Source organism: Bos javanicus, chromosome 1 (assembly GCF_032452875.1).
Source record: "Bos javanicus breed banteng chromosome 1, ARS-OSU_banteng_1.0, whole genome shotgun sequence".
NCBI lineage: Eukaryota > Metazoa > Chordata > Mammalia > Artiodactyla > Bovidae > Bos > Bos javanicus.
Window position 1 is genome coordinate 77,567,337 of NC_083868.1, and position 11,218 is coordinate 77,578,554.

At 43.5% G+C, this 11,218-nt stretch overlaps 1 protein-coding gene across 1 annotated transcript in view; it reads left to right on the top strand.

Annotated features, from left to right (window-relative positions):
* P3H2 (prolyl 3-hydroxylase 2) overlaps nt 1-10,781 on the top strand; it is a 177,622-nt gene extending 166,841 nt beyond the window's left edge. The window contains exons 14-15 of the mRNA XM_061413072.1: nt 1,875-2,015; nt 9,704-10,781. Of these exons, the coding sequence (XP_061269056.1) occupies nt 1,875-2,015; nt 9,704-9,796 (234 nt within the window). The 3' untranslated portion in view covers nt 9,797-10,781. The remainder of the gene's footprint in view (nt 1-1,874; nt 2,016-9,703) is intronic.
* The last annotated feature ends 437 nt before the right edge of the window (nt 10,782-11,218 follow it).

Sequence of the window (11,218 nt, forward strand, 5' to 3'; positions counted from 1 at the left end):
TCTTCCATCAGAGACAAAGCATTAAGTTGTCCCCATGCCCTCTCTTTAGAACTGTAAGATGCTGATGCCAAGACTCTATAATCACACAGAAGCAATAGCAACCACATGTCGATAAGTGAGTCCTGACCAGAACCAGGGGATGAGCAGCTCAGAAAACTTAAAAGTAGATCCTAAAGTCATGTATATAGGAAGGCTTTCCTGTCCTGCCTCATTTGCTTCAAGTATCAGTGATTTTGCTGTTTCTATGTAGGAATTCCTCCTCCAGAAACACAAAATCAGATTGATACTAAAAGCACCAGTAACTAGGAAACTCTAAATTTACATCAGAAAGTTACTTTGACTTTGATAAAGGTGATTAAGAAAAACGACTCTCTCTAGCAAAGACAAATCACTCCTCAATTATTGAGAATAGAGGAGTAACCAGAAAAGTGACTGTTTTTTCCTGCTCTTCCCTTTCACACACACACACACCTGGGTCTCAGAATTTTTCACTTCTCCACTTACTTTTGACCTTCCACTTGTTGGCACACAGTCTGGGAGTACTTAAGTTAGTTAACATTCAAGAATTTCAGGAAATTTTCCAACTATTATTCCTGAAGCTGCCGGTGAGAAAACTTAGCCATTGAATTTTATGGTGAAGGGAACCAAAGGTTCTTCTATGGGCATCTATCAATTCAAGTCAATTCAGAAAATAGCTAATTAGAATGGGTCCATCTTATCAAATAGTCCAACAATTGGTACCACTTTCCTGCTTTTATTTCTAAGCTGTACTATGGAATAAGTCTGGTTTCTATGTTTCTCAAGAAAGAAAAATGAACTCTGCTTAGATCAGACACTTTAAACATGAAAGCAAGACCCCTAAAATCCCATTACTTCAGCTTATTTAGTTTAGGGAGCCTGTTTGCTTGATCTAAGCAGTGCTTCTTTCCCTTATACCTTGTTCTCCCTAATCAACTCCACCTGAGCCATGCACAAGCTTGGAAGGACTGTGCCAATCATTTCCGAGCCCTAGAGGCTATGGAATGGGTCACCCAAAGGAGTGATGTGTTCTCATCACTAGGGGTATAAAAGTATTGGCTGAGGACTCCAGGGCAGGAATATTGTAACAGGAATTAAAATAGCAACTAAGATTAGACTTGAATTTTTAAAACTTTTTATTTTGAAAAATCCACAAACATGAATGCACCCATTAAGGAATTAGAAAGGGTGCATCACTACCTAGGCTTTCCAGCCGACACAGTGGTAAAGAATCTGCCTGCCAATGCAGGAGACACAGGAAACGCAGGTTCCATCCCTGGGTCCAGAAGATCCCCTGGAGGAAGAATGGCAACATGTTCCAGTATTCTTATCTGGAAAAGTCTATGGACAGAGGAGCCTGGTGGGCTACAGTCCCTGGGGTTGCAAAGAGTCACACACAACTGAGCATACACACCACTACCTAGATCAATTGTAATAATTACAAGCACCCCAGATTTCCCCATGATTTGTTTTTGTCATTCCACAAATATTAAATGTATATTTACTTAGGCTGTGCTGGTACTAAAATTAGAGAGATGAATTAAAAGAGAAAGCCTTTGCTGTCAAGGCGTTTGCCAGCCACCAACACAGCACGTATTGAACAGTTACCACGTGCCATGGACTGTGATGACCATTTTACCTGATAACTTTATTTCCTGAATTAGGTATTATTTTGACCTTATCTTTGTCTTATAGATCAGGAAGTTGGAAACAGTCTATGTCTTCTTCAGCCCCAGGATTCCATCGTTCTTTGACAAAACTTGACTCAAGTAATTGAGTAGAAGGATAGAGAAGGGGGGTTGTAGGAATGTTCACAGTATTCAAATTGAGAGTCATATTTTCACTTTCTTTCTCAGGCCTCCATAAAACCAAAGTGTGGGCGCATGATCAGCTTCTCGTCTGGAGGAGAGAACCCACATGGGGTGAAGGCAGTCACCAAGGGCCAGAGGTGTGCTGTGGCTCTGTGGTTTACCTTGGACCCACTTTATAGAGAATTGGTGAGTTTCTGACCCCTCGCCCTCAGAGAGTCAATGAGACACCCTATAGAACTGCTTCACGAACTAATTGATCTGAAAATTCTTATGAGCTGATTCATAGCCCTTCAGCAATCTTAGAGATCATGGGGGAAAAAACTTTTACAGAATCCTTTCTGTCTGCTTTCCAGTACTGGCCCTGTTTTCCAAGCAAGAACACATTTTCTTAATCAGATCCATGACTTAGCAATTACACATCTGATTTTTGCACTGTAAGTTTTAGGAAAAGGGGCTAAGAATGCAGCTCTTGATCAGATGGGTTTTTATAAGTGAATGTTTGCAGAAATAGACATCTCAGTGATATTCAGCACTCTCCTAAATTAGTCCGGAGCTTATTAACAAATTGTAGCATCCGGAAAGAGCAATCATTTTCCACTGGTCACCAAGAAGACTGATTTGTTGTCTCAACAAACCCTTAAAAAGTTCACTGAATCATTCATGAAACACTTATCAAAGACAATGAGGGGACATGAACATTTATTATTTACTACTATTGAGTTAAATATTAAAATATTTTTATTGTCTTAGAAGTGACTGAGGACAATTAGTCTGGATAAGAGACTATGATCTCACCCTTCTGGATGTTCGGAGCAGAGGTTATAGTGTTTGTAAATCTGCCCAGGTGACACTCGTGGTAAAGAACCCACCTGCCAATGCAGGAGACATAAGAGACCTGGATTTGATCCCTGGGTTGGGAGGATCCCCTGGTGGAGGGCATAGCAACCCACTCCAGTATTCTTGCCTGGAAAATCTCATGGACAGAAGAGCCTAGTGGGCTATAGGCCATAAGGTCGCAAAGAGTTGGACATGACTGAAATGACTTAGCAGGCACAGCACATGAAGCTATAGAGGAATGAATTAAATCCTATAGATACAGCCCCTGGGAGGAATATCTAGGCTCAACATAAGGAATAACTTTCAAACCAACTCCACCATTTGGTAGAATTCTCTTCTTTGGAAGCACAGAGTTACTTGTCACTGGATGACTCTAATCATAGCCTCAGCAACTTCTTGGCATGGAAAGCTGAGCCTGAACCTGAATCTTCATGGCAGGGGCTAAACCAAGTGACTGCAAAGTCTCCTCCAGCCTTGAGTCTTAATGAAGCTATGAAATTCTAGTCTTTAAACCGGCATGCGAACCAGTTTTCCTCTTTAGATCCCTAAATTGGATCCAATTGCATCAGAAACAGTTTAAAATGAATTTCTCTTTCTTATATATTACTTTTGCCATCCAAACCTAACTCAGTTTTTAGGCCTCATTTCTAAACATTCTGTCACATGTTTCACAAATGTTTATAAAAGACCTACTGTGTGCTTGGAAAACTACACTAGGTGGGCATTGGGGGTACATGATTGAACAAGGCAGAGCTTTGACCACAAGGAGCTTGGAGAGGCCACAGGAAACTGATGGGGAGAAAACAGCATCTGCATTTGTAGGGAGATATCAAAGGAGACTTACTTACACAGAAAGTGTTGGTCGCTCAGTTGTGCCCAGCTCTTTGCAACCCCATGGATGGCAGCCCACCAGGCCTCTGTCCATGGGATTTTCCAGGCAAGGATGCTGCTGCTGCTGCTGCTGCTAAGTCGCTTCAGTCGTGTCCGACTCTGTGCGACCCCATAGACGGCAGCCCACCAGGCTCCCCCGTCCCTGGGATTCTCCAGGCAAGAACACTGGAGTGGGTTGGGATACTGGAGTGCTATTTTCCTTTCCTTCTCCAGGATTGTTAGCATCGGGCAACCATAAAAGAGCAGAGGATGGCAGCTGGGCACAAAAGAGAGAAAGAACAGTCCTGACAGAGGGATCGGGGCAGGGAGAAATCTGAAAACATCACAAGGGACTGAGTAGTCGCCTTTACATTTAATTCCTCTCTCCTCTTGCCTCCCCACGGCCAGAATCCCAGTGTTCCCCACATCACCCCTTCTTGACTAAAGAATCTAGGTACATGAGTACACAGTGGAGATAACAACATTGTTGGAGAATTGTCTCTTGTTTTTTTTTAATATAAATTTATTTATTTTAATTGGAGGCTAATTACATTACAATATTGTATTGGTAGTGTTAAACATTTAATCAGTTTTATTATTCAGTATCTCAGCCTTTCCTTCAAGATATTTGTTTCTATCAAAATAAGCGCTCTCTCTCTCTCTCTCTCACTCACACACACACACACACACACAAATAACACAAAGTTCTCTTTTTTCCTTCCTAACATGGAAAGTACTAGGGAAAATCCTCCAGTCTCTAGGCTGTGGCGACATCTAGTGGTCACAGAAGAAAATGACCAAAGCTTCTGTGACAGCTACCAGGAAAATCTTGCCTATGACATGATTCCCAGACTTTGCTCCACAATGTAGTCAACTGAGGATCTTTACAAACTATTGACATTTAGTTTATTGACACTATTGACATTAATGGCCCCAACATTTAAAAATCCTAGATTTACTAATTTAGGTGTAGGAAGTTTTAAAAGTTCCCCAGATGATTTCAATGTGTAACAAAGTTTGAAAGTCCCTGAGTTGTTGAGTCACTCAGTCGTGTCTGATACTTTGCGACCCCGTGGACTGCAGCATGCCAGACTTCCCTGTCCATTACCGTCTCCTGGAGTTTGCTCAAACTCATGTGCATCAAGTTGGTGATGCCATCCAACCATCTCATCCTCTTGTCCCCTTCTCCTCCTACTTCAATCTTTCCCAGCATCAGGGTCTTTTCAAATGAGTTGTCTCTTCACATCAGGTGGTCAAAGTACTGGAGCTTCAGCTTCAGCATCAGTCCTTCCAATGAATATTCAGGGGTGATCTCCTTTAGAATTGATTGGTTTGATCTCCTTGCAGTCCAGGGGACTCTCAAGAGACTTTTCCAGTACCACAGTGCGAAGGCATCAATTCTCTGGCACTCAGCCTTTTTCATTGTCCGGCTCTCACAGCCTTACATGACTACTGGAAAAACCATAACTTTGACCATATGGACCTTTGTCGGCAAAGTAATATCTCTGCTTTGTCATATGCTGTCTAGGTTTGTCATTGCTTTTCCCCCAAGGAGCAAGAACCTTTTCATTTCATGGCAGCAGTCACCATCTGCAGTGATTTTGGAGCCCAAGAAAACAAAGTCTGTCTGTTTCTATTGTTTCCCCATCTATTTGCCATGAAGTGATGGGACCGGATGTCATCCTCTTCGTTTATTTGAATGTTGGGTTTCAAGCCAGCTTTTTCACTGTCCTCTTTCACCTTCTCAAGAGGCTCTTTAATTCCTCTTCACTTTCTGCCATAAGGGTGGTGTCACCTGCATCTCTGAAGTTATTGATATTTCTCCCCAAAATCTTGATTCCAGCTTGTGCTTCATCCAGCCTGGCTTTTTGCATGATGTGTTCTGCATATAAGTTAAATAAGCAGGATGACAACATACAGCCTTGATGTACTCCTTTCCCAATTTTGAACCAGGAGTTAAGCACCTCCTTTCAGGTTAAATCCCTGAGCAAAGAAAGCCTGCCTTTCAAGATGTCATCAGAGCTGGCAGATGTACATGCTCATTAGAGTTTACTTTAAAGGCATTACATTCTCAAGGAGTATTAAGCATCATAAATTCTTAAGGATGCCCAACATTAGAAGCTTTGATTCCTTGTTAGACAGTTCCATCTCTCTTTTAAACTTCTTTTCTTTCAAGAGAGACAAAATTGCAACAGTCTCTTGTGCGGTCAGATCGGAGCATTTTGTATCTACATCAATTTGCTAATCAACGAGGTGTTTTCCCTGCATTAATAAAGCAGTACTCATGTAGGGGCTTCACTAGTGGCTCAGAAGTTAAGTATCTGCCTACAATGCAGGAGACACAGGAGATGCAGTTTCAATCCCTGGGTTGGGAAGACCCCATGGAGGAGGAAATGGCAACCCACTCCAGTATTCTTGCCTGGGAAATCCCATGGACAGAGAAGCCTGGCAGTCTATAGTCCATGGGGTCACAAAGAGTCGGACACGACTGAGCATGCACACACACACTCACGTGTTTTATTTGGACATTATGGCAACTGTTTAGTTTTCTGTTATTTAGTATATCTGGTCCTTGTCAACATTACGCTCAATTATAAACTCTTAAATAAAGGAGATTTTATTATCAAGTCATAAAATAATCAAGTTCTTTGTATAACTTACTATGCTGGGAACTGTGCTGGGGACTACCTATAGGAGATACAAATAGGCATAACTTTTATTTTCAGGGAACTTGAAGTCAAAGTGAAGAGACCATACAGGGACCTGAGTAATTAAAACACAAGGCAAAATTCAGCAAGAATTATTAGAGCCAAAACTGCATGGTGTTCATGGGACAGAACGAGGGAACCAGCAAAGGTTTCGTGGAGGAGATGGCATTTAATAGGAGCCTTAAAGGATGAACACGATTTCTTAAGGGAGAGACATTTTGGGCATGTTAGACATCTACCCATGTATTTATTCATCAACTGTTATACTGTGCTGTGCTGTGTTCAGTCACTCAGACATGTCTGACTCTTTGCGACCTTGTGGACTATAGCCCGCCAGGCTCTTGTGTCCATGGGGTTCTCCAGGCAAAAATACTGGAATGGGTTGACATGTCCTCCTCCAGGGGGTCTTCCCAAACCAGGGATAGGACCTGTGTCTCCTGTGTCTCCTGCATCGCAGGCCAATTCTTTACCACTGAGCCCTCCTGCTAAATGTTAGTTGCTTTTCTGGGCACAGAAAATAGAACAGTGCCCCCCACATGACAAGATTCCCTGTTTTCCTGGAGCTTAACTTCTAGTGGAAAAAGACAGCACATAAATAAAGAATAAACAGTTGAAGGATTTTCAGGTAGTGAGAGGGTATGTATGGGAAAGAAAATAAGACAGCTGATTTTAAAGTAAAAAGGAGGGGGTAGCAAAGTGTGAGAGGCCTCTCCAGCCAAAGAAAGGAAGAAGCCAACAGTGATAAAGGTCTTGGGAGGAGTGTTCCAGGGGAGAAGAGGTTGCAAAGGCCCAAAGATAAGAAGGAGCACAGAATGGTCAAGAAGCAAAGAAAGCCAAGGTGACCAGAACATGGTATGTGAGGTAGAGAATGGGCTGAAGGGAGAACACAGAACAGGCAGCAGTTAGACTTGATGAGTTGTTCAGGAAATATGAATTCTCTTCCAATGTATTCTGTAAAAAGGCATAGAAAAAAATCCGAACAAAATTTTTGACCTGCCCAATGGGAAAGAAGCCATGTCCCTTCCCCTTTCCCCTGCCTCCCCCGATCCTGAGAATTACAGGATAGGAAAGACTGCCGTAGCTAACATATCATAGACCAGCGTCATAGAAAAGAAGGTGAAAAGATGTGGGGGACTGGAGATGTCATTTGGAAGTAGGCCAGCTGGGTCAATGGTGGGGGAGCAGTAAGAGAAACACAGGACGTGATGGAAGCAGTGCTTAAATCCTAGGGACACTCAACCTAGACTAGGATGAGGAAGGCCTTTGCAAAGCGCGGTATCCAGAGATCTCAAGGTAAGTCAGGAAGGTGGAGTGTAAGGCAAGGTGAAAGGAGAAGACAAGGTGAACTGAAGAAGAAAGAGAAATCCAAGTCCTTACAAGCACATCAAGAAAGGTGGACCCAGAGTGTCCAGCAATGGGAACCCATGCAAGGGCTGTGAGCAGTGAGCTGGAAAGGCAAGTGGCCAGGATTCCAGTGCAGAGGGTCCAACAGGAGCGTGTGGGAGGGGATGTGACACAGATCAGTTTGAAAGCTACCACAGCAATTAAGTTAAGAGACAACAGGGTCCTCAAGCAGGAGCGATTTTTCCTGCTGCTGTGCAATTGGCAACATTTAGAGTTTTTTTTGGTTGTCACAACTTGGACTTGGTTGCCACTGGCTACCTGCAGTAGGCAGAGCCAGAGATGCTGCTAAATACCCTCAATGCACAGGACACCTCTCCACCCCCCACCAACAAAGAGTTATTATTTGCTCTAAAATGTCAGCAGGGCCACGCTTGAGAAACACTGGCCTAAACTAAGGTAACAGTTCAGTTCAGTTCAGTCGCTCAGTTGTGTCCAACTCTATGACCCCATGGACTGCAGCACACCAGGCCTCCCTGTCCATCACCAGCTCCCAGAGTCTATTCAAACTCATGTCCATCAAGTCAGTGATGCCATCCAACCATCTCATCCTCTGTCGTCCCCTTCTCCTCCTGCCCTCAATCCCTCCCAGCATCAGGTTCTTTTCCAATGAGTCAGCTCTTCACATCAGGTGGCCAAAGTACTGGAGTTTTCAGCTTCAGTATCAGTCCTTCCAATGAACACCCAGGACCGACCTCCTTTAGGATGGACTGGTTGGATCTCCTTGCAGTCCAAGGGACTCTCAGGAGTCTTCTCCAACACCACAGTTCAAAAGCATCAATTCTTCGGCGCTCAGCTTTCTTCACAGTCCAACTCTCACATCCATACATGACTACTGGAAAAACCATAGCCTTGACTAGACGGACCTTTGTTGGCAAAGAAATGTCTCTGCTTTTGAATATGCTATCTAGGTTGGTCATAACTTTCCTTCCAAGGAGTAAGTGTCTTTTAATTTCATGGCTGCAGTCACCATCTGCAGTGATTCTGGAGCCCAAAATATAAAGTCTGACAATGTTTCCACTGTTTCCCCATCTATTTCCCATGAAGTGATGGGACCAGATGCCATGATCTTCGTTTTCTGAATGTTGAGCTTTAAGCCAACTTTTTACTCTCCTCTTTCACTTTCATCAAGAGGCTTTTGAGTTTCTCTTCACTTTCTGCCATAAGGGTGGTGTCATCTGCGTATCTGAGGTTATTGATATTTCTCCCAGCAATCTTGATTCCAGCTTGTGCTTCTTCCAGCCCAGTGTTTCTCATGATGTACTCTGCATATACGTTAAATAAGCAGGGTGACAATATACAGCCTTGACGTACTCCTTTTCCTATTTGGAACCAGTCTGTTGTTCTATGTCCAGTTCTAACTGTTGTTTCCTGACCTGCATACAGGTTTCTCAAGAGGCAGGTCAGGTGGTCTGGTATTCCCATCTCTTTCAGATATTTCCACAGTTTATTGTGATCCACATAGTCAAAGGCTTTGGCATAGTCAATAAAGCAGAAATAGATGTTTTTTCTGGAACTCTCTTGCTTTTTCAATGATCCAGCGGATGCTGGCAATTTGATCTCTGGTCCCTCTAAGGCAACAGTACGTGCATTGAAAAGAAAGGGTCAGAAACAAGGGGCAGAACAGAGAGGACTCGGTGGTATATCAGATCCAAGAAACTATCATCAGGCTTTGGGGTGAATGTGGAAGTTGTGATGGTCTTAACTGAGAGAGGAATTCTGTGAAGAGGACAGAGTAGCTCTGCAGGGGAGAAGCTGTAGAATTCAGCTTGACAACTGAGCTGGAGAACTGAGTTGGAGATGTCTGTGGGACCACAAGTTAGAAATGGAAGTTGCAGTTGACTATATAAGATTTCTTGACAAGAGAGTAGTCTTGGAAGGTAATTGCTGAGTATACAGGGAAGTCAGGAGAAGGCACCTGGATAGGGATAGAATGAGGCTACATCTTTAGCTGGATTTAGCATCCATTCATGTACAGATGATACCTGGAAATGTTGGGGGAGCATCTGGCACTGGCATCGCTTATAACAGCAATGTTTATATTGTCTTTTTTTACAGGAGCGAATACAGGCGGATGAAGTGATCGCAATCCTGGATCAAGAACAGCAAGGGAAGCACGAACTGAATATCAATCCCAAAGATGAGCTATAAAAATGAGAAAAAGAGTCTCTATCAAATATTTATTTAAATTGTTAATCTTATGAGAACTTTTTTATTTTTGTACAGAGCCACGGTATAAATTAACAGGTTAATATGAATCAGCAAATCTCCCTTCTGTGCCTAAGGATGCTTTCTTTGCCTCAGTCTGTCTGTCTGTCTTGGTTTTCTCAGCAGATTGTCTTTCAAAGCCCAGTCACCCCTTCCCCACTGTGCGTGCGCATGTGCGCGTGCGCACACACACACACACACACACACACACACACACACACACACACACACACACACACAGACTTCATTTGCTGCAGATCCTAAAATTCAAGCAGAAAGAATAAGTCCATTCCTGGCGAAACAACAACTCCTATGCATGCCCAGATCTAAAGTTAGAATGTGATCGGACTCAGAAGGCCTTTCTGGCTCTGTGACTTTCAGCCACTGTCTTTCCCAGAGCTGATGGCTGTGACTCTGAAGGGTCCATGGTGAGGTCAGAACTGCTTCAAGTCACTGCCCTGAGGGCCCCCCAGGCTCTGCAAAGGGACAGCTCTGATGAAGACTGTGAGACGGAGGGGTCAGCCTTCCCAGGCCTGGGTGGAGTTTTTGACTCTGGTGTTTTTAGCATAGAGCACCCTTACACTGGAAGCTTTGATTCACCCTCCACTATGCACTAGTCCAGAAAGGACTGCCCTAGGAGTGTTGTCTTTAAAAAGCGTTTTTCAAGGGTTGAAGTAGAATGGTTCTTCATCCCAGCGATTCTGGAAGAAAATCTTTAATCCCACCTGAATGTGGGCACCATGGCTACACTGCCCGAGAGAAGGATGTTTTGTTCTTCAGGGAGAAAAAATGGATTTCTGGTTGATTCCACTCTTCATCTGAGTGTATTTTGAGCCCCTCCTACCCCTTCCCCCACCTATGGTGCTCTCCAGCTCATGGATTTTAGTGTTTGTATCTGATTTGTTTAATAAAGGGAGGCTTGTTTTAATATCCAGCATTTGTTTTTCTTCTCCCAAATGTTTGGTTTATCTCCAGGTAATCCAAACAGGAGCTTTGGGGACCACCCAGGGATAATATTGGATCATGGTTCATTTTGTTGGCAGGGGCTTGGGGCTGCAAGGAAGGTATGAGCATTCCTTCTGAAGAAACAGGGATGGTTAGCAAAAAGATGTTAATCCAGAGAATGTCTGGGGTCCTTGATGCTGGTTCTAAGGAAAATACTACCAAGACAGTGTTTTGCGGGGGTGGGGAATGGGGTTATTCTAGCCGAGAGAGTCTGCTCCACTAAGCCAGGGGAGATCACCTGACTCTTTGATGGGCAGTGGTAGAGGCTGTAGCCCTTAAGAAAACCAACAGATAAAAACATTTTCTAGGGACTTATCTGGTGGTTCAGGGGCTAAGAATGCTCCCAATGCAGCAGACCCA